Source organism: Sciurus carolinensis, chromosome 3, assembly GCF_902686445.1.
Source record: "Sciurus carolinensis chromosome 3, mSciCar1.2, whole genome shotgun sequence".
Taxonomy (NCBI): domain Eukaryota; kingdom Metazoa; phylum Chordata; class Mammalia; order Rodentia; family Sciuridae; genus Sciurus; species Sciurus carolinensis.
Window position 1 is genome coordinate 175,806,074 of NC_062215.1, and position 24,229 is coordinate 175,830,302.

The following is a 24,229-nucleotide window of genomic DNA, read 5'->3' on the forward strand; positions in this document are numbered from 1 at the left end:
CAGTGGACTGGAAAAGTTGGATTTGATATTTGTTGAACATGTGTCCAGAACCCTGTGAGTCGGCTCTGCCAGGGCATCCTCACTTCATTCTTCCTGGAATTCAGAGGCTGACTGGCTGTGAAGTTAGATTCAGGCCTTCAGGCCGTCAGACTCCAGGAAGGGAAGGCCCAGTCAAGAAGCACTTCCTTTTTCCTCCTTCTGGTTGGCATGTTCCAGGTTTATTCAGTTAATAATAAAACCTTTTTTTGCACTTGGTGTTTGACTTAAAGTTGTGTGTATTTGTTTCTTTGTTAAGAACCCTTTTGTTGCCACTTTGCAGAATTACATGTGCCTACAGATTCATCTTGTTGGCACTGATTCCTCTTTGGATTGCTCTGTGTAATTCCCACCCTCCTTTGAGAACTATTGGCGAGGCTTTTCAAGTCATGCAGTAGCATGCCAAGGGAAATCATTGCTTGATTGATAGACTTGGAGTAATGATGGCTGTAATCTGTAGAGATTTTCAAAAAGCTGTTGAGGATTCTGGCTCAACCTATTGCATAAAAACTGGGCCATGTGGCTCTGGATTGGGAGAGGAAACTGATAGCTGCCCTCGTCTGGATATAAAAGGACATCATTAAGAACTGATCTTATTTATTTAACATTTTACAATAGAAAACTCTCCATGGTTTTCAGTAATGCTAAATAAACAAAGCAGTAACCTCCAAAACACTAAAAAGTGAGTGTGTCACCCTGTCCCTTTAAGTGGAACCGGATTTTTACCCTGTATACCCTTTCTCTAGTTTCCTAAATGACAGCTTATCTCCACAGTGAAGTCCCTCTTCTCATTGGTGCCCATGTGGCCTTCTCCTTAGCTCCGACTCCTTTGTTGGAGCCACAAACAGTAGTTGAAACTTGACTGTGGTGCTCACTGCTGCCCACCTACCTCAAAGCCCCTCAGGCCCTGCCTCTGCAGTTCACCCAGACCATGTTGTATCTTCAACTCCAGGTACAGCGGGGCCAGGATCCAAACCTGTCTGGCTAGCCCTGATGACTTCTCTACCAGGGAAGAGGGTTCCAACAAAATGTGGCAAAGCTCTTAGTAGGAAAAAAAAATACTGAACAGGTGCTTTTGCCATTCATTCTTATCTCTTTTAGTGCTTCATTCTCCTTATTCATAAGAACCCTTCATAATAAATACCTGCCTTGACTACTTCACAGGTTCTTGCATAAATCAAATGAGGTAATGGAAGGGAAAGCTCCTTAAAGAATAAGGCCTAGCATTCCACTATGGGCATTTTCCAAACCATTTTTTGAAGCCTGTTGTCTCTGGAAGTGATGAGTGTCACATTGTCCTCCTGCAGAGGTTCTCAGGTCTCCTGGTGGTAGTGATAGCTTTAACCACTCTCTGGCTGCCCTTGCTCACCAAAACCTCTTATCCACCTTTTCTAACTTTTGCTCTTGAATCTGCCACTAAGCTGTCAGGACTGCAAACTAAGCACTCACTACTTCTTCTACCCCTTGTGTGTCTGAGTTTTCTCTCTTATGCTACCCAGTTCCCCAGCTTCTCCTGGGAAAATGCCTCCCATTCTTCCAGTGCCAATTTTCATTTTAGAAATATATTAGTTTTCTATCACTGTGTAACAGTTGGTGGCTTAAAATGACACATCTATTTTCTCACAGTTTCTGTGAGGCGGGAATTGGGACGTAGCTCATCTGGGCCCTCTGCTTGGGTGTTCCTCACAGTGCTGCAGTCAGAGCCTTGGTCGGAATGACTGGGAAAAGATCTGCTTCCAAGCTTTGGTAGTTTGTAGACAGAGTCAGGTCATTGTAGGCTTTTGGACTGGGACTTGGCTTCTTGCTGACTGTTGACTGGGCGCTGCCTTCAGCTGTTCTCAACACAGGGCTTCCTGCAGCTGATGCTTCATCAGATCCTGCAAGAGAGTCAGCTGTCACAGTGGAAGTGAGAATCCTGTGTAACCCAGTCATGGACGCGACATACCATCATCTTTGCAGTATTCTGTTGGTTAGAGGCAAGTCATATGTCCTGCCTATGTGCAAAGGACAGGGATTCTACAAGGACATGAAGACCAGAGGGTGGGTCTTATTGGGGACCGACCGTCCCTCCCTCCCTCCCTCCCTTCCCTCCCTCCCTCCCTCCCTCCTTCCTCTCCTCCCCTCCCCTCTCCTCCCCTCCCCTCCCCTCCCCTCCCCTCCCCTCCCCTCCTCTCCTCTTTCTTTCTTCTTTCTTTCTTTCTTTTTTTTTCTTCTGGAGGTTAAACCCAGAAACAGTTTACTACTGAACTACATCCCCATCTCTTTTTTATTTTTTATTTTGAGACAGGGTCTCACTAAGTTGCTTAGGGCCTCAGTAAGTTGCTGAGACTGGCTTTGAACTTGGAGTCCTCCTGTCTCAGTCTCTTGAGCCACTGGAATTATAGGGGTGTGCCACTACACACTGGGGACCATTTTAGAGTAAGACTTTACTTTTCCTTCCCAGAAAATGTATAACCATTTCCTTTTGTGACTTCTTTATAACTCCTTCCCACCCCCGCCCCAGTTTACATTTTATTACTGGTATTTTTATGTTTTAGTTTTAAAAAAATTTCCTCATGTAATTTTTTTTGCTTGTCTTTAATCCAGACCTCAGAACAGAGTCTTGTGTTTGCAATGGTTCTACAGAAGACTCTCCTTCCTTTCCTTCTTTGAAACCAAAGAAGGATTGACCAGGCACTCTTCTGTGTCATGCCTGAGTCCTCTTTCTCTGCAGCAGTCATTGTAAAACCTTCATATTTGCCAATTTGGCAGCAAGAACAACACGACTCTTCCATGTCTATATAATCTGACTGTGGGCATCCACATTAGTCTGTTTGCATTCAGAGCTACAGCCTGTTACCTTATTAAGGAGAAACAATTTTCTGTAAAGCTGGAAACATCAGCTTCAAACATTAGCTATTTTTGAGCAAAGCACTATTCATTTTTCTAGGAACTTTATGGATCTCAGAAATGCTGTCTGTAAATATTAGTATAGTCCTCATTAAATTATCTGTGTTTTCCTTACAGTGATCACTCTGTGGTCCCACTATTTCCAGATCACAGCAAATGAATTGAAAAAGAGGACTGGCCTTTGGGGAAGCACCATTTTAATTTTTTTCCCTTTCACCCATACAGTGGGCTGGATCTAATTATCCCTGTTGGAGATGTTCAATGGGGCAAATATTGAATGTGCTTTAAAGGACTTGGAGCATAAAGAGATCTGCTGTATACTTCATGTGTGTGGCACACTCAGAACATGGCATAACTCGTCTAGCTCTCCATGTTTAGAGGCCAGTCTCTGTGTAGCCCTCTAAGATAGCTTATCACCTTTTTCATTATTTGCAGTTTAATGTAGTAGCTCATCCTTAGAAGGCAAGTAAAGAAACACCAAACTGGTTTCAGTTAACACCATGCCTCTGGGGTTGAAATGGTTACATCACAGTAAGATGAAGTTTGGTTTCTTTAAGAAAACCCCAGATGGAAGTCAACTTGAACTTGGAAGAATCATTCCTCTGTTGAGAAAGATACAGAATGAGTAAGGTAAAGCCAGCTTAGATGGAAGCACATCAGTGAATGCGCCTGCCTTTTGGGTCTTTGGGGAGCCATGAGGCTAAAAGCCAATTAAAGTTTTATTAGAGAGAAATTTAAGTCATTTCTCCTGGGCAAGAGAAAGATTTGGAGCAGAGAGTGCTCAGAGAGAAGCAGTTAACAGCTGAGGATGGGAATCAGTGCAAAGCCCCATCTGAGAAGATGACCCTGTGTAGGACTGAGGTGGGGGCCCAAAAGCCAAGCTAACCAGGGCTCAGCTTCAGCTCAGGAACCTGAGGGCACCTGCATGGTTGACCCAAGGAGGAGGGTGGTAACATCCTGCCAGAATGAGCACCGCCTTTCTTAAGCTCTTACCAGTCTACAAACTGGAATAGTGGGAATATTGGGCAGTGAAAGACTTTTTCTCCCCACCTTGCTGTTTTGATATCAGCTTCTTTTCATTCATTTGTCCATCTTAGGGCTCTTAACGTGTTTAGGCCTTCTTTCCCCAGTCTTTGCCCAAGTGTAAACTATCAGATGATGTTATTTAATTGATATTCCCAACTTCTACCCTAAGAGGTAGAACCATTATCTCCAGCTTGGTAGAGGAAGTAGGCATGCTTATGACCCACTGTCCCCCCAAACTCAAAATGTGTCCCAAGTAAAGTTGACTGACTCCCATTATCTATCACTCGGGCATCTCTCTCACATACTATGTTTTCCTCTCCATTCTCATTTCCATCAATGCTGTTCAGATCCTGGATCTAGTGTGGCATCATGGGGAGAGGATGAGGTGTTGATTGGTGTTCATGAGACTTGGGTTTGAATCCTGTCTCTGCCTTCCTAGCCGATATCCATGTATAAGCATGTTATTTGATATTTGTTAGCCTCGTATCTCTTGATTCTGAAATTGGCACATTAATCCATGCCTGCCTTACTGGACAGTGGAGAATATTAAGTCAGGTAGCATGTGCAAATCACCTAACGTGGTGCCAGGTGTGCGGTAGGGGCTCAGTGACGAGTTACTAGTTATTTGATTGAATGCATAGAGCACTGTGTCTGGTGTGTTCAGGGTTGCTGCTTTGGGATGCCGTTCTCCTTTGGCCTCCCCTGGAGTGTGGAAAAGAGTCCTGCAAGGCCTGTGTCTACCTCATCCCCTCCTCCCTGTGTTTTGGTACAGTAACTCGGCATCTCCTTCCTGCCTGAGGTTAATCCTTTCCCCTGGGTTCTGGATCCCATCCCTTCCTTCCAGGGACCCCTCCCTTTCCTAATTGTGCCTGCTTCAACCACACCTTCTTTACTCGTTCCTTCTCATCAGCATTTAACATTCCAAACCTCCTCTCTTATCTTAAAAAAATAAAATATTAAAAGCTGTATCATGATTTCTCCCTCCCTGTACAGCCACCACCCTGTATTATTCCAGTCCTTCACCACCAGACTTCCCGAGCCCATTCCACACCCTCGTCCTCACAGCCCACACACATCCCACTCAATTTTCCAGGCACAACATCCTGACTTCACTTTGTTTCCTTCTTTTAAAATGAGTCTCACTAGGATCACCTGTGACCTTGTCACTAAGGCCACACTGCTGACCATTCTTTTCCTTTTCGAACATTTTCATATTTTGCCTTCTATAACCTCAGGTCAGCCTGATTTTTCTCCTGCCTCTCTGACCACACCTGTTTCCTTACTAGTTTTGCTTTGCTATTGCTTTGCTTAAATGTTGTTATCTCTTGCTGTTCCGTTTTCTTCCCTTTTAATTCTGAGCAGACCCCGAAGTAGCTGGTCCACTCAGTCATTTGTTCTCTGTGTATAGGTGACCCCCTCATCTCTGCTGCAAGCCCACACCTTTCTTGTAAGTGCCAGATCCAGTAGTTGACACCTCAAACTTGCTGAGACCCTACTGGGTTCATGTCCACTCTTGATTGTCTGAATGTGATCTTCCTGTGGTGGCTCCTTGCTCCTCTGATAGTGGTGGCTCTCACACGTCAGTGTGCTTTAGAATCGTCTGAAAGCCTTGTTAAAATGCAGATTGTTGGTTTCCACCCCAGAAATTCTGAATCAGTAGGTCATGAGCGGGGCCTAAGATTGTGATATCTATGGGATCCCAAATGATGCTCATGCTGCTACTCTTAGGAAACATGTTTTGAGACGCTCTGTGATAAGGAAATGAGGCAGGCACTCCTGCTTTTTGCCTGACCCCATATATATGCACCTCCAGATACCCACTCACATCTAAGTAATCTTTTCAGCTCTGCCCATCTAACCTGGACCATCCCACTGCCTCCTGTTACTTTTTCCAAATAAGCCAGTGCAAGCTGCTTCATGCGCAGATCATGTCTGCTTCCTGTCACCATTCTCCAGCTCCCTCTGCCCTCAGGGTAAATCCAAGTTCCTAATGCCTGTTTGGTCTCTGCCTATCTGCATAGCACTTCCTCTTATCCCTCCTTACTTTGTATAGCAGGCATCAAACAGAAAAGCTATGTGATTTCAGTATGGTATGTAGCAGTTACCGAGTGCTTTCTGTACATGTTCAAGCCATGGTAGTGCTTCTACACACCTTAATTCCATTTGCTCTTCCCATTAACCCTATAGAGTAAGTTGTAGGTTACATTTTACACATGAAGAAATGAGACTTATTTTATAATGTTTCCATTGTTCTACATACCAGTCTCGTGCAGGTCCTTGAGCTCAGGGAATAGAGTTGGATTCATTCAGAGCTTACTGTAAGAGTTAACAACAACATTAATAACATCTAACAATTTTTGTTAATGTACTTTGTGCCAGGGTACTACATACAGGCATAACGCATGTATACTGTACCAAACTTGAGCAGGTGAAAATTGAAAGAGTAACTTGTTCAAAGCCTTATAACCCAAGGTAGTAGGATCTGGATTTGAATTTATGTCCTGTGACTCCAAAACTCTTTCTGTCTATTCCTACAAATGGAAGCTGTGATGCTTTATCAAGAAGACTCTTAATCATTTGGCAGCTTCTAAAATTCAGAATCCTTTGATGTCTATAATCAGACTACACAACTTTCCACAGCCCTTCCACTCACATTGGAAACTGCCCACATGTACCTGTCTTCCTTCTTGATTGTGCTGTGGGCAGAAAATCCTGGACTGGAATCAAATTGGGTTCTGGATGCCCCTCTAATAACTATCTTATCTTGGATGAGTCCTGGAATAAACTACTTTATCTCTTTGAATTTATTGCTGATCTTCTTTGAAACTCAGAATAGCAGTACTTCCCTCATGTGGTTACTGAGAAATATAAATGTAGAATTACATGTGTTATTGTTTGGATGTGAGGTGCAGCCCAAAAGCTCATGTTAGACAGTGCAACAATGTTCAGAATGGTCGGAGGTGAAAGGATTAGATCTGAGAGCTATAACCTAACTGGCAGATTAATCCATTTTTATGGATCAATAATTTGAATGAATTGCTGGGTGGTAACTGTAGGCAGGTGGGGCTTGGTTGGAGAAAGTAAGTAACTAGGAGTGTGCCCTGGGGAATAATATTTTGTCCCTAGCTCCTCATTCTCTCAGCTTTATGGCTGCCAAAATGTCAGCAGCTTTCCTCAGCCTTGCTTTCACCATGATGTTCTGCCTCACCTTAGACCAGAACAATGGAGTAGCTAACCATGGACTGAACTTCTGAAACTGTGGGCCCCAAATAAACTTTTCCTTCTGTAAGTTATTCTGGTCAGGTACTTTGGTCACAGTGATGAAAAGCTGACAAACACAACCTGTCTCTTCTCTCTATCCCTTGTACTTCTACCTTAATGGAACATTGAATGCTATCATAATGACTTCCTTACTGTCCTTGCTTGTGTTTCCTGTGAAGATCGCTATCACATCCTCATCGTTTCCCTGTCTATACTGCCACCTGGAAAATATTTACCAATTACAAATCCTAGAGACTTTCTGCTAGTGATAAGAATGGGCTATTATTCAAACACACTCTCCCACTAAAATAACTAAAAATATTTGAATTAAAAAAAATCTTAACGCCTCAGGTGCTGATATGCATCAAGTTAAAAATGGAATCAAGAACCCCGATGACATTGTGGATTTGATCAGTGGTTGTGGAGCTAGAAATAAAACTCAGCTTTTTTTCACAAGATGGTGGAACCCTGAAGAGTTACACCATGAAGGTAGACCTGAAGCAGACAAACTCTTACTTGGACTTTTATCCCAGGTTCAAGCTGACTGGAGCAACCAAGGAATATTAAGTTGAATATTGAGTTGGTTTAAGGACTGGATGCTGCTGGGTATCTGGCAAAATAAAGTGGAAAAATTGTTCAAAAGGAAGATTTCTTCAGTTTAGGCCCCAGATAATTCAGTGACCCACACATGGATAACCAAGAACCCAAGGAAACCAGACTCCAAAGTCAAGAACTGTAAGAACCTATAAACAACAGAAACAGCCCTTCAAAAACATCATCAGATGTTCCTCTATTTGAAGAAATAAATGATAAGCCTGAAGATATCTGCAAGAAATGGAAAACTATGAATTGTGACAGAAATTGGAAAAGAACGACAATAAAAAAATCTTCTAAAACAGACACCAAAGTAATGAAATAAACTCAGTGAATGAGGGAAAGTATTTGGTAATTAGCTTGAAGAGAAAAATTCAATGGATAAGTTTAATAACAGATTGGATAAAGTTGAAGAGATAATTAATGTACTAGAAGATAATAAGAAAAATTACCCAGAGTATAACAGCATGGAGAGACAAATAGAAAATGCAAAGGAGAATAGAATGATAAGGTTTAAATAAATTTAATTGGAGTCCTAGAAGGAGATGAAACAGAAAAGGGACAAAGGTGAAATTTGAAGATAATGGCTAAGATCTTCCATATGAGGTAAGATCCCAAACTACAGATTAAAGACCAATGATTTTTAAGTAGAGTTAAAGAAAAAGTTCAAGTTTAGATATAGAAGAAACAACATAAAACCAATGGCAAAAAAAGAAAGTCCTAAAAGCAACTGAAAGTGGGGGCAGGGAGGAAAGAGAGACAGTAAACTGACCATTGATTTTCATCAAATATAATCCTAATTTTGTTATTCTGTAAAGTTGCAGTAGGTTTCCTTCCCTAAGGTATAAAATGCAGTCTCTTCAGATGTCTTGTGGAGCCTTTCAGGGTCTGGCCCCTAGACCCTTTTAGACCCACATAGCCTTCCTCCAACTCAGTTTACTCTTTGCATACTCCTTTCCCTTTCTGGAATGCCCCGGAGGCCTGTCTCCCTAGCCAGTTGCTCCTTGGTCCTCCATTTCCAGCTTGGACTCAGCTGCTGTGTCACATTCTACCCAGCGCCTCTCTGATTGCCCTTGGACTCACTGCTGGCCAGCAGTCACGAACACCCTGTGCTTTAAATATTTGTTTGCATATTTGTTTCACTTCTAGCACATGAGCTTCCTCAGGAGGGAGGCAGGGTCATTTGCAGTGTCTGACAGTCCACAGGTACTCAGGACCCTTCTTACTGACTCCAGCATTTCAGGGAGTCCCATGGCCTCCATATAGGTTTCCCTGGCCCTGCCCATCATACCTCATTCGTGCTTGTGTGGACACCACAGTCAGCACCTGCATCCCTGCATGCTGTCATCTCCTGGCTCTGCCTCTTGGTGAAATTCAAATAACAGCACCCACTTTGCCCCTAGCCTGAAGTTTGTGAATCAAATGAGGTAATGTGGGCAAACGTGCTGTGAAAACCCCTGGTACTGACAGTTTCATTAGCTTTATTCATATTGAGAGACTTGCTTGGGCTGAGGATTTTGTGAAGAAGGGAACTTGTTAGTGTCCCTGAAGACAGACCCTTCTGAGCCTTGGCCCTTGCGGGAGCTGCTTGTGGCCAGTCTGCGCTCATTGTGCCTGGCAGGCATGCTGCACAGCCAATGATTGTTACTTAACAGTGAATGTGACTTTGGCCCTGTGAGGACTTGTGTAGTCATCATTGCATTTCAATGGGAAGAAGAGCCCATAATGTAAGTTTTCCTAGTAAATTGATACTCAGAGAGTTGAAAGGGATATATTTTTATTTACAAATATGTATTGCAGTTTTCACGGAGTTCTTTTTGGAAATTTTAAATTTCTTTGGCCCTTTCTGCAGAATGTAGTGGGCTTAGATTTGTCAGTTTGCCATTCTTTCGATAGAAGAGATCGAAACACGCCTTTTGCCCAGTTGCTTGTTTTTTCTTCAGTGTCCCCCCCACTTTGTATCACAGCTTAATCATCTGAAAACTTTTTGACCTGCTTAAAAAGTATTACTAATCATCAGACTTGTCAGTCTACCATTTCTTTAGGAGATAGCCAAATAAGAAGAATTTTTCTTACCAAAATAAGGTGTTGAGTTTGTACTTGTTATATGCAGGTGACAATGCCAACTCCAGCAAACTGGGCCATTTTTCTTTTTAAATGTTTAAGTAGAAGTTCCAGGTAGTCTATAGGAAGAGACCAAGATTTCACTGGATTTTTCAACAGGATTCTTCTTCCTATTTTTTTCTCAGGGAATTTCAAAGAGTTGTTTGTGTTAGTAGTGTACGTAATTTTTAAAAAATTCTCTTTTAAATGATGAATTTTGGTAGTCACTAGTTTATAGAGTGTTTATAGAGTTATTTGAACTGTGTGGGACTGTAGAGCTCGATAGCTCTTTCTTTAATACAGCAAAACTGAAGGCTGTGGTAACACACCTTTTTTCCCTCCTTGTTGAGGACCCCTGGCAACTTGGCCTTATTCTTACAGTTCGTTGGTGTCTTTTTGTTGTATCAAAGCATCCTTCCTGAGAGTTCCTCAGAAGCTCTTTCTGTTGAAGCCCATTTTCTCACTCAAGACTGTTCACAGTAATGAAGACACTAAGCAGCATTCTTCTCAGAAAGTGCTCTCGGGCTGGGGATATAGCTCAGTTGGTAGAGTGCCTGCCTCATGTGCTTAAGGCCCTGGGTTCAATCCCCAGCACTGCAAACAAACAAAACAAAAAAAGTGCCTCTCAAGTCTCACCCCTGTTCACACTGTCACTGCCACTCTCTTGATTCAGTTACATACATCATTAAGATCAATTTTGACATATTTATAAAAGCATGGAATATAATTTTCTCTAATTTGGTCCCCAATACATCCTCTCGCACCCCCTCCCCTCTTCCCTTCCCTGTACTCTGCTGATCTTTCTGCTGTTTATAGTTTTGTTTTTAAATTAGTGCCTTGTGGATACGCATATGGTGAGATTCCCTGTGGAATGTTCATACAGGTTCATAGGAAAGTTAGGTCAGATTCATTCCGCTGCTCTTCCTCCGTCCTGTCCCTCCTGTCTTCACCTCTGTCCCCTTCCTCTGTTCCACTGAGCTTTCCTCTATTTTGATGGAATTCCCCTCCCTTCTCTTTTTTTCCCCCTTATTTTGGACTAGCTTCTGCATATGAGAGACAACATTTGACTTTTAACTTTCTGGGTCTGACTTATTTCACTTAACATGATGGCCTTTCATTCTGTCTTTGGGTCATTTTCTGATTGTGTGTCATCTAGGCTGTAACCATAGCTGTCCAAGATCTCTGCTTTTGTTTTCTCTCCACTTTGGAGTGCTACCAATTCATGGCCCTAACACATAAGTGTGTGGTATATAACTCTTCAAAAAATGTTTTCCACATTTTTAATTGGTGTGTTACCGTTGTACATACTGGTGGGATTTGTTATTACGTATTCATATGTGCACACAGTATAACAATATGATTTAGCCAGCATCACTCCCCCTCACTTGCCCCCAGCCTGTCTGCCTCCATCCCTTGGTTCCCTTTGGTTTATAAGTCTTCAGAGACACACTTCTTGGGCTTTTATGCTTTATAGGTTAGTGCCCGAACTTGTCAGTTTCTGTTGGAAACTGTATGTTAGAAAATATGTTTTGCTGAGAATAGCTTTAAATCCTAAAATATCGATGGCTTAAATAAGAAAGAAGTTTGTTTCTCTCACACAAGACCAGAGGCAAGCAGGCAGGCTGGCACATGTAGGATGGCTCCACCGTCTTCAGCTCATTTTGTTGTGCTGCTGTGCAGGGTAGAAACACCTTTGTCTTACTGCCAGGACCAAAGTGAGTGCTCACAGCAGGTCCAGCAGTCACATCTTCTTACCATCTATCAGAGAGGAGGAAAGAGAAGGCTGGGGCTGTGACCTTTAGAGGTACTTCTTGGAAGTCACAGACAACACTTTGCCCTGCAACTTTTTTTTTTTTTTTTTTTTTTTTGTAGATGGACACAATGCCTTTATTTATTTAATTAACTTATTTTTTATGTGGAGCTGAGGATCAAACCCTATACCTCACATGTGCTAGGCAAGTACTGTACCACTGAGCCACAGCCACAGCCCTCCCCTACATCTTATTGGTTAAAACTTAGACATGCCAGACACGCATAGTTGCAGGAAGGCCGAAGGGTGTGGCCTTTCAGGTGGCCTTCCCCACTGAAGATTGAAGAGACCAGCTAATTTGGCAGTAACTTGAGCCTCAGCCACAGGGCCCATGCTACCTCTTGCCCAGCCTTGTTCTTCGCCCTCTGCATCCCAGGCCTTTTCTACCCAGCTCTGTGTCTTCAGCCTGTTGGTAGCTATAATAGATCTCTTTCTAGACCTTTACCATGTCAGCTGTCTCACAGAGCTGGGCCTTTTAAAAAGTCCTGGCCTTTGCCCTTTGCCTGGAACACCCTTCAACATCCTTGTTTCTCTTTGAAACATCCATACATCCTTCAAGCCCCAAGCCACTTCTTCAGAGAATATTTCTTACTTTCTCCTCAGTGCTCCATACTTGTGCACATAGCGGCATGGAGCACCTGGAGAGCTTTGTGGACCAAATAGTTGAACAGACTTGGTTTGAATTTCTGCTCTCCAGCTTGGACTGGAGGTACACAGCATAACTTATATATAAAGTCACAGCTCAGGTCTCTCTTTTGAATTCCAGGCTTTCATGTCGAACTGCTTATTCAGCATCATCCCTAGGTGCATATATAACTACCTCTGAAACCGAACTCTTGATTTTACCTCCTTCTCTACACTTTCTTAAATCATGCTTCCATTAGCCTAGCTGCAGATGTCAGAAAACTGGAAACAGTTCTTCTGTTCTCATATCTAATAACCCTTAGGCTCTCATATTGAATTACCACCAGTGTATCAGTTCAACTGCAGAATATGTCTTAATTCTGCCTCCAGAGCCTGCATCGAGGCTCTGTCCTCCCATGCCTGAACTCCTGCAGTGACTCTTCACATCTACTCATAGCCTGCTGTAATTGTGCCGCCGTCAATGCTGCTCTTGCACCAGCTTCCACTTTACATAGGCTTAAGTTCTGGATTATCTCCTGCAGGGCTCCACTGCCTTCATTCCTGTCTACCTCTCATTCTCTTGTCTTGCGTTGCACATTCTTGCTCATTGTGCCCCAGCCTCATGGTCTTCTTTCCAGTCCTTGACTGTGCAAAGAACTTCTTGTTTCTACCCCTTCCCTCCTGCTAGTCCCTGCCTAGGTGTCCTTTGACCCCCTCATTACTCTACAAATACCATCTTCTTTTCTCAACCTAAATGTCACTTCCTCACAAGACTTTGTCCTTTCCCCTTTCTCTGTAGGACTGTTCTTTCCTTCATCACAATCTATAATTTCATATTTATTGAGTGATTCTTTATATAACATCATTTCCACATTAGCCTAAATGTTCCTTAAGGGCTGGGATCATATATGGTTTACTTACAGCTGAATCCTCAGTGCCCTGTGCTCAATAGGTATACATGGAATAAATGAATAAGTACATGATCTTGTGATTAAACAATGCAGTAGATTCTCTCATTAAACTGACAGCTTTGCTCTTCAGTGTGGCAAGACGCAGTAGTTGGAAACATATTAAGGTGATTCACCTTCCAACTTGGCATTGTATTTCCTTACATTCATTGACCGTAATATCTATGATTCTCACCTGCAAGGCTATAAACTTTGATTTAATTTATTAGGATGTAACTATGAACAAAGCCTTATTTTTTCCAGGATAACCTTATGAATACAGAACCTATAAAGGTCATGTTCAGGTGTGATATCTGGAAATCATGCTTCGGCCCACTGCCATGGCTTGCCCTCTCTCTTTGGATCTAACCTGGTATAACCTTTGGAACAGAAGAGTCACTGTTATTGGGATGGGACCTGAAATAATAGTCATTTTAAGTTGGAACTGCCCGTGACCAACCCAGAAAGCTGTTTGCCTTGATTTTGGGCTGCCATGGAAAAACCAGTCTTCTCTCTACCCTGAACTGATCTCCATCTTTTTTGAGACTAAAAAACTTAGATGTGAGATATCTAAGTCATATTTACTCTAATTTTATCTTCCTGTTCTTTCCTGAGTTGCCTCATTCTACAAAACACTGACAGGTATATTATGGAAAAAACAAATCCACAGAGTGTATGGTTTTGTTTTTTGCCCAAGATTATATAAAAATGTGTTCTGAAAGCATCTTATGGTTTTGGAATCCTGGATTATGGTCTAAATTAAAAGATGAACTTGGATAACTATCCCTCTTTTACTGATGGATAGGTCATCTACAGTAGAAAAGTTTGTGTTCCTGTTTTCTTTTTGGAAGACAATGAAGATTCTGCTTTAGTGGGCTCATCAGTAGGTGGATCCCAGCACAGATGGAGAAGCACACAGTTGGTCATTCTGTAGCCCCAGTAGGTCAGATTATGTCAGTGTTTCCAGAGCACACCCAGAATGGTAAAAGTTGGCCTTTAGCTGAGCCTTTGCTAGAGGCAGCCAGTCCTGAAAAGGATTTATTTATTTATTTTGGCCTTGGTAATGTCTAAATGATGATAAGTACTAGTCTCTCCTAGCTCTCTGGAGTGGGTCCCACATGAATTGGTTGTGACCCCTAGAACCCAGCAATTCCAGTATAGTTGGATAGTAGTATTTTGTGGGAGAAATCTAATGTAATAAATGAAAATACAAAAAATTTAAATGTTCAGAAGGTGTAATTTGCTGTTTTTATTGATGTGTGTTTTTAATACTTCTGGTACAGAGCCTAACTGCCTCTTTCCTGGGAAGATGTGGTTTCAGTTTCTGGGGTGAATGTGCTTTTTATAAGTATTTTAAGAAAGGAAATTAAACATAAAAGACTTTAAGTACCTTACTCTTTATATAATGTCACTAAGAAATGCCAGGAAAATCAGGGTCGGGTTATTTATTTATTTAATAAATATAATGTATTTTCCACCATTTTGTTTGTTATGGCTGGTACCAAAGTACTTTTAAAAGTTAACATTTGTTTTGATTTTGTTCTGTTTCAGCAGATGTGCTTAATAAATTAACCTATCTCTATTCTTCATTGTGGGCTGGGCAGTATTTAATGTCTAGTTTCTGAGGTTTTTTTTTTTTTTTTGGAATTTTGACACACAGGTGATTTAGTTTGATTCAGCATATTAGATGCTCTCTGCTGGTCTGGTGTTCAGCCTGGGAATAATGTGGATAGAGCAAATGTGGTCTGCTGAGGCCCTGCTGAGCACTGATACAGGCATGTGACTTGACTGGCCCTGGCCCAGTCATCCAACCCCTGTGGACGGTCCTCTTCTGTGAGTGAAATGTGGGGCACTTGGTATGCAGGAATCTTTCCCAGTCTGAAGTTTCAGATTTTCTGGGTCAGTACACCTAATGGATATTCATCTAATTGATCCCTGCTCTTTTTCTTTCTCTTTCTAATTTAGGAAAAGAGGATGCTAGTGCACCAGTTACAAAAGACGAGAGCACCTCCATGTCACAAGACACAAAAGCTTTATCAGAGAAGTCGCTGCAGAAATCAGCTAAGGTCATTGATTGCAGATTTTTTCCACTCATCCAAATGGTTATCACCTGAGCTACTTGTCAGTCTCATGAGATTCATTCAGGACTGTAGATAGTCTATTAATCAGAAAAGTCAGCAGAAGCAGAAAATTATGAAAAGTGAATGATTCTTGTGACTTTAAACATGTAAATACGTATTCACTTCCCTGCCTTTTCTTCGAGTGTTTGGAGTTTTGCATTCTTTCTTGATTAAACCCCTTGCACGATTAGGCATTTATGACTCCCAGTTCGGGTTATTTAAAGTGGAGCAAAGCCAGGCACAGTGGCACCCACCTGTAATCCTAGTGACTAGGGAGACTGAGAGAGGAGGATCGCAAGTTCAGGGCCAGCTTGGGCAACTCACCAAACCCCTCTCTCAAAATAACAAATGAAAAGGGCTGGTTGAGCTCCTCTGGGTTCTATTCCTAGTACTCTGAGCAATAAATGAATGAATGAATGAATGAATAAAGTGAAATGAGAATTTAAGACATTGGAGAAGTGATATGAATATAGACTCCTCTAAGATTTCAGTTTTTACTTCAGTTTTAAATTGTCATACTCGTAGCTAATTCAAAAAATGAATTTTTAAGAAGTCCTTTTTGTTTTTTCAGTGCATTTAATTCAGTTACCATACATATAATTATTTTTACATACTTCTTTCATTTTTTTGCATAATTCAAGTAAAAAATTATGTGTGTTAGTAGCATCCTCAGATGTGGGATCAAATACGGCTGACTCTAGCTGTGCAGATAACTCATGGAGGTGAGGGCAAAGCAGGGCAAAGGCAAAAAATAGAGTGGCATCACAGTGTGGGGCTTCATGTACTGGAGGCACCTATCAGTGTCCTTGACCTAGGAATGCAGTGTGCCACTCACCAACCAGCTGGTTAAGAGTATCTGTCCTGCATGTTGACCGGAGCAATTTCTAAATTAAGTGTGGTACTCCCACTGCCCATCCTGTTATCCAGACCTTTATTTCAATAGGCATTTCAAGGACTGAGCATGTTCCAGGCACCTGCTAGGTGTGGAAGATTGTAATGAATTGGTAGCCTGGGGACTGAATCTGGCTCCTACACTTACTTCATTTCACCTGTGCAGAATTTTAAGTTTGACTTCATAGCTTACATTAAACAAAGTATTCCCATAAAAAATTAGACTTTGAGCTTCTTTTTCAAACACAGTGAGGGCTGAATAGAGGCAACCCTCATTCTATGGAACTCGTGTTAATTTGCTACTGCCCTCCAGCCATGCCCACCCTCTCTTCCTTCCCTCTCCCTCTTTATCTCCCTCTTGGATAACATTTCTTAATTAATTCAGTCTAAAATTACAAGGCAGGGTGGGTGTGGTGGTACACATCTAATCCCAGCGACTCAGGAGGCTGAAGCAGGAGGATCACCGGTTTGAGACTAGCCTCAGAAATTTAGCAAGACTCTGTCTGAGAATTTCAAAAGGGGCTGGGCATGTAGATCAGTGGTAGAGCACCCTTGGGTTCAATTTCTAGTGCCAAAAAATTTAAAAAGTAAAACATATCAAATAAAATAAAATTGCAAGGCAAGCAGCACTTGTGTGCCAAGATTATGCTGTGCCAACAACTAACTTCGTGTGAACCATAGGTTCAAGCTACTTTCTGCATTTCTGTGCTGTCAGAACTTAAACCAAGAAGCAAGGACTTCCGGGTCAGACAAGATGGCATGGACTTGATATTTTTGCTTCTCCTACTAAGTACATCTATAAGCCCTGGTTTGGGGGTGGGGTGGAGGGACAGTCAACCACAGGAGAACTTGAAAGGACCAAAGGAAGAAACACTGTTAGGGACCTCCGGACTAAAGAAACTACATAGTGGCAGGGAACTTACAGTTCCTCCAACAAGAAGTGTTTCCGAACCTCAACCTAGCAGTGGAAGGTGGCCAGATAGACTGAAGTCTGTCTGAGAAACCGCTCTCTCAGAAACCTCCAGAAATGCCAGGCAATGACCATAGCACCTGACTGGGAGCCCTGGTAACAATGAGTGACCTTGAAAAGGGGTTTCCTTTCCCCTCAGGCCTGAGAGGCCTCTCCCCACCGAGAATCAGTGGACACCTGAGTGGCTCCAGTAAGGGAGATCCTGCTGTCCAGGAAGCACCCAGTGCAGGAAGCCTCTTTGTCCTGTGGGCCAGGAACACACCCCTCTCTCACCCCAAAGCATCAGAAAGCCTGAGGATACCAGCAAAAAGGATCTTGCCACAACAAATGACCTGGTGAGCAAGGCCCCTTTGTCCTCGCCCAGAGCAACTAGGAAGTAATGAAGGCTGTAGGAAGGGGAATCCTGCCATAATAGGTGTGCCAACTGGGAAGCCTTTTGGGGACTGGAGACTCTTATTTCACACCCAGAGACATTGGGCAGCCAGATAGTGCCATAAGGAGGTTGTGCCACAAACAGGAAATCCCCAAATGGGAAGCCTCTCTGCCCCTGCAGGCTAGGGATTACCATTTCACACCTGCTCTAGCCTGGAGGGTCCCCTAATTCCTCAGAAGCAGTACTAGGAGAGTGGGAGTCCCAGTGGCACCATGGAAGTGAAGCTTTCCAAAGTAGTTCTGCAGAGACCCTGAAAACAAAATCATCATTGGAACCTCAGCCCATAGCAGTAGGCCAGGATCTGCATGCTAAACCTCAATAGGGTGACTGCCCTAGCATGGAAGAGTTAAATAATACCAGAGTCTCCTAATGTCAATAGCCAGAAAGTCCAGGATTCCAACAAAAACCAATCACCATACCGAACCAGGAAAATCATAACTTGAGAGAGAAAAGATGTAACTGCCTACATGAAACCACTGATGTTATGATCAGGATTCACAGTGGCCATTATGAAGCTGCTTCAACAAGCAATGGAAAATTCTTTTGAAACGTGAGAAATAGAAAATCTCAGCAAAGAAGTTACAACTTAATAAGAATAGTAAATTTATTTATGTTTAATAACATTTTTAAAGCTTTTACTGTATTATTCATGGAGTACACTGTATGTTCATGTGAGGAAAATATAATGTAGAACAAATACCTGGAGCTATACCTGCCTGCTGGAGTCTCATCTGTCTTCATAAAACGTAGGTCACAGTTATAAAAACACTTTGATCTGATTCATTAGTGTATTGCATAGTTTTTTCCTTGGATATATATACTTAAGTTATTGCAACTTAGTTACTGATTACTTAGTCACAGAGCATCACTGAGAGGCCCTTTTAATTGTGATCTCTAACAACTGCTGGACTCTGCTAGTTGATCAGATAATATCCTGCTGACTTCACCTGATACCCAGTTTTACTGATGAGCAGCACTGACTTTATCTTTGGTGTTTTCAGGTGGTTTACATCTTGGAGAAAAAACACTCTCGTGCAGCCACCGGCATCCTCAAACTGTTGGCTGATAAGAACAGTGAGCTGTTTAGGAAATATGCCCTGTTTTCTCCCTCAGACCACCGAGTGCCTAGAATTTATGTACCTCTCAAGGACTGTCCCCAGGACTTTGTGACCCGGCCTAAAGATTATGCCAACACATTGTTCATCTGCCGCATCGTGGACTGGAAGGAGGACAGCAATTTTGCACTGGGGTAGGTGATCTCTGGCAAGAAAACCTCTGGTCACAGGAAGAACTCAGTTTAGGTGGCCTTTATACTGACTTTTTGTGAATTTTATTGTTTCTTTATTAAAGCCATGGCACCTGGTGATTCTGAGTCCAAAAATTATCCTTAGCTGCTCCTTCAACTTGTTGCCAACAGGTTCCTTGAATTACAAAACAGTAGTCTTTTTGTTTTTGTTTCCAGCATAAAATCTAAACACATTCTGGGCCACTACAATTTCTGGTTGTGTCATGACTCCCATTCATACTTGTGTGCTGCAGTGAATTCATTGCATTAAATAGCCAGTCCTTTGCTTTCAGATGCTTCTTATAAAATATGCAAAGTCCAAGCATATTCAGGGGATCTCCCAGTTTCTTTGCTTTAAAATATGAAAATGAAGCCTTGTTTCAGTGGTATGCTTTTTGGTGTTGATCTTGCAGTTAGTTTGATGAGTGCCAGAGGTCTCACCATGGCATGAGAAGCTAAATTACACTACTGTGAGTGGCACGAAGAGTGCTGTATTTGTGGAAGCTGTCAGAAATCAGTCTAACTTAAACATGTGTGATGTACTCTTGAGAATCAAGGATGGTCATTTCATTTTTATTTAAAGAAACTGCTGGGCTTCACTGTCTGATCAAATGGTACACCTATTTTATAACTAGCATACATTTTGAAAGAAAAATAATATTGTTTTGATTGTATCTTTAGGTCTTTCTTTCACAGGAAATGGAAATGAAGGTACACAATCTAGAAGAGTCTCTTCTGACATTTAACCCTTAGTCCAGTTTAGTGACTTTCTGGTTGGTTATCTGACTTATACAGAATGGACCCTCCTGGGAATGTTCTGGTGATGAGAGTCAGCACTGAATGGATGGCCACAGTGTGCTGCTTCTACCAGGGTTGTTCTACAGTTGGCTTCTTAAGCCTAGCCAGGGAATTCAGATCAAATAAGTGTGTCATACTGATGTTAAAAAACATCTCAATGCCACTTTTTCAGTTATGTGAAGATCATTGTGATTCCCTTGAACTCAGAGCCACTTAGGAACTGTTGCGTTTTCTTTTTTGCTCTGAAATGGTGCCATTGCAGTGTCATTATTTTGAAACCTAACTCATTATCCAAGAGTGATGTCAGCCTCTTGAGCCCCAAGTAATCCTTTTCACAGGCTTGCCAGTTTCTCACCATCAAATCAAAAGGCCTGATGATGGCCATGACACTGACCTGTGTTGATTGTGCTGCCACACTCTGGCAGTGAGAAGGGAAGACTCTCACATCTAACCAGGAAGTCCAGTCTTGTCCTTTGTCTGCCTTTCTGCCTTTGTGCATACGGATTGGACTGCTCCCTTAGTTTTCAGGTTGTAAGGGTGTAGTCAGGAAGTCTTCATGGTGTTTCTCTTATTACGCTAATGACCGTGTACCTTCTTCTCCTACAACTGAGCCCTTACTTCATCAGGACCCTGGTCCAGGGGTAGATGCAACAACAAACAAAAGGAATCAAGCCTTTGAAGCAGCAAACCTTTGTTGGATCTAAAGGAAGAATATTTTAAAAATATGGTAATCATGTATTGTGTAATTTTCAAAATAAAATTTGAAGATGATTAGATGGAAAACAGTGCTTTTTCTGTACCTTCTTATATAAAGATATTGCAGTTATATTTTGTGGAAATATGCCTTTTAAAATCTATGTTGACATGTTTAACTAATTAGAACAAATAAAAAATCTTTGTGGAAGTGGAGAAAACCTATTTTAAGAAATAAAGCCTGGCAGGTTTTCATGATGAAGCTCTCAGATTGTAACTGAGGGAGGGGTGCTGGCTGCAGCTCCTGGGCAAGGCGATGGTCGCCTTGCTGTTCTGTTCTGCCCAGAGATCTTTAGGAACTTAGAACACTATTTCCTGTGCTGAATGTGCTGTGCTGAGTGCCTGGGTTTCTTCCCTCATCTTTGCCTGGCATTGACCAGGCCGTGCCTGCTGTGCTGTCAGTGTGTGTGGTCAACTTCCATGTTCACTGTGCCTAGAAGCCAAGTAGAGCTAAGGTGGCTTCCTTCTGGATTTCTTCCCTGCCCCTGCATCTCTATCCTTAATGATACTGAGCATCTTCTGCATGTGTCATTACTACTGATTAATTAAGTCTGAATTTATTTACCTCTGTAGTTACATCAGTTCACCAGGCAGGTTTTGGTCAACTATGTGTCAGGTGCTATGCCTTATTATCTGAAAAGCACAAAAATGAACAAGTTATGTTTTCTTTATCCCAGGAAACTATAATGCAGAAGAACTTACACATAAATGGCCTAGGGATTATTTAATTATAAGAAATGAGATCTCATTTGAGCTAATTTAAATAAAAGGGAATTACTATGATGGTTCTCTTAAATCCCAGGGCAGGAAATGGATATGGTCTCATGAGAAACTCAGAACTAACATGGCAGCAAAGGATCTCTCTCTCAACCACCCTGACCAACCCAGCCACTACTTGATAGAGACCACTGTCATGAACTATGTCCTTTGGCATCTCTCTGCATGGTAGCCATCTGTATGCTCCTTAACATCCATGGCCACATACGCAAGTCTAGATTACAGCCCAGAATTTCTGGGGTGGACTATTTTACTGATCTAGTTTAAGATAGATATTTACTCTGGCCAGTAGTTTCACCCAGTGGTGGGGTCCAAGCTCCGAGGATCCACTGCCCAGTTAGCAGAACTGTGGTGCTCAACACACTGGGCAAGAGCATGGATAAAGAGGATGAGTTGAAAGACCCATCACTCTCGAGCTCCAACGTAGTGCAACATAACTTCTTCCATAGGAATGAAATAATTTTCTGGAAGTCGAGGAGGTGGGCAAAGGGAGAAATCCAGGATCATTTCTTCTAGAACAGAGGGCCTTTACTAAAAGATCTCAGCAGCCAGAATCATTATAGGCTATTTCAGGAAGATAGAGGAGGTGGGAGAACCTGAGATGAAGGGTCCACTGTAGAAGAGGAGGAGTGAAACTCGGGAGATTAAGAAGGTGAATTCTCCCAGATACAATAACTGATTAGAAATGGGGCATGAAGGAGAAAGACCAGTCATCCTTCTGTAATCTTACACAAACGTGGGATGGGAGGGCAGATGCTGGTGGGATTACCTGAGAGCAACCCTGGCCCCCGCCATGCCTTGGCTTATGCCTCCATGCTTGCTATTTCCCTGGCTGACAGCTCCTAGCTCTAGTCCCTGCACACTGTACTTCCTTTTTCCTGAGTAGAGATTCTTCTCTCCAGGGTTTGCTCCATGAAATACTCAATTTTTAAATTCAACTCAGTTGTCTGCTCAGAACATCTTCCCGGAAGGCTTCCCTTTGGGGCACTCCCATCCTTTTCATAGTACGGTTGGTGTAACTCTCACATAGGTGGACTGCAGTTGCTTTTAAGTGTTTGACTTGGCTGTGAACTTCTTTAAGACAAGAATACTTTAGGACAAGACTGGTCAGGTGAATAGGTGGAAAGGAGCTGATAACCCCCCCACTCTTGAGCCAGTCTAAGTAGGAAAGTGGACCATAAATTAAGTTAGAAAATACAGGAGGCATTTGGAACAGAAAATGATGATAACCAAAATTCTGTGGCTTCAAAATAAACTGTCAAGTGGCATGCAGCAAGTATACAAATCAGATGCAGAGTGCCATGTTAGAAGGTACAGATGTTTAAGAAAAACTCTGAATGGAATGCACACATTGTCTGAAGTTAGCAATTTTGGAAGGGTCCACAAGACCATTGAATTTGGCCTCCTGTTCTCTGTAAACATTTCTTCTCTGACTCCTCCACAGGTGCTTTGATGCCCCCATTAAAGGAGAGCTTAAATAATATTACAGTAATGGAGACCTGTAGTTAGGAAGTTATTTTCCATCCTGCTCTTGAAATTATCATGAGAAGTCTCACTTGAGCCTCATTCTCTTCTCTCTACATCACATCTACCACATTTTCATGAATTTCAATCTTTTAATGCTATCTAAAACCAAAAGTAGTCTGTTCTTAGCCCTTGCTGGCTTTTAGGGACTGCTGCTTTTTGTTATACATCACAATATAGTTAGTACTTTTGATATTTAGTACTAGACTCTTGGCCAGGATAATTAAAAAAACACATTGGCATCCTTGCTGGAATGATTTGCAATTATATAAGCAGATTTACAGTTTTAAGAGCTTCCCAACCCTCTTAAACCATCTTTCCCTTTAGAATCTCTTGCAGTGGCCCTCATGCCTGTATTACTCAGGCCTTTGTGGAATCTGCTATCCTAGCTTCTAGAACTTATAGTCCTAGCCTTCCTTCAAGGATGTTGTGAATATGGAGGTATCATGATCACTTTCTCCTAGATTTGTTATGGTTTCTTCTTAAATATGTAAGGATAAATCTTGAAAAGTTTTATAGCAACTACTATGAGAAACATAATAATGTTTCTTGGCAACACTGAAGGCTACCCGAAGGTGTCTGACATGAACTGACCCAGAGCAAACTGACATGTTCATGTTGTTTTATCTGGTGAACTTTGATGGCTGTGGGGATTGGGACAGAAGAGAAGGTGAATAGGTCAGTGCAGATATAGAAAGGATGAAAAATTTTTGGTTGAACCTGGGATTGCCTAGTCTTTATGGAAGTTTGCTGAAATGAGATTAGAGATTGGGTCATTGTACTGCTGGCTTTTATGAGTGAAGGACAACAGAGTCCATTGGTGCCAACAGTTGACCAGGATGAAAGCAGAGGAAGGGAAGTTCTGATTGCCAGGTGTGGAGAAGGAAGTGAGTGGGTCTGGCCTGAGGGGTCTCCTTTATCTCCCAGCTTTGCTCTGTGGGACCACTTGTCAGATGCTTTCTGACAGCACAAGCAAGTACTTCTGCTGTTCTACGCAGTTTTGATGGGTACTGAATTCCTTTAGGGGGATAGGTATGTATTGAGGTGGTCACACATTAAATAAATTATATTTACTAGGAAAATGAAAAAGAAACCAGGCAGATAGAAAAAGCAAATGGGAAATTAGTGTTTTTTTTTTTTTTTTTTTTTTAATGGAAGCATTGCTTCCAAGATGAGCATACTGAAAATAACTCTCCAATCGTTCCCCTTGCACAAAAGGAATATTTCACCTTTCCAGAACATATTCCTTTTTAAAGAATCTTCTGAGGGAAAGGTTGAGTCATGTGATGCGAGGAACTTACATTACTAAACTTATAAGTCCTTTTCAGGGGTGTGGCTCTGGCTGGCTGGTAGACAAAAAGCCAGTCAGGCTGAGGAGGGGGCTCTTT

General features: G+C 42.1%; 1 protein-coding gene across 1 annotated transcript in view; it reads left to right on the forward strand.

Moving 5' to 3' along the window:
- Dis3l2 (DIS3 like 3'-5' exoribonuclease 2) overlaps positions 1–24,229 on the forward strand; it is a 356,804-nt gene that overhangs the window by 138,832 nt on the left and 193,743 nt on the right. The window contains 2 exon segments of the mRNA XM_047544162.1: positions 15,256–15,356; positions 18,706–18,953. Coding sequence (XP_047400118.1) covers positions 15,256–15,356; positions 18,706–18,953 — 349 coding nt within the window.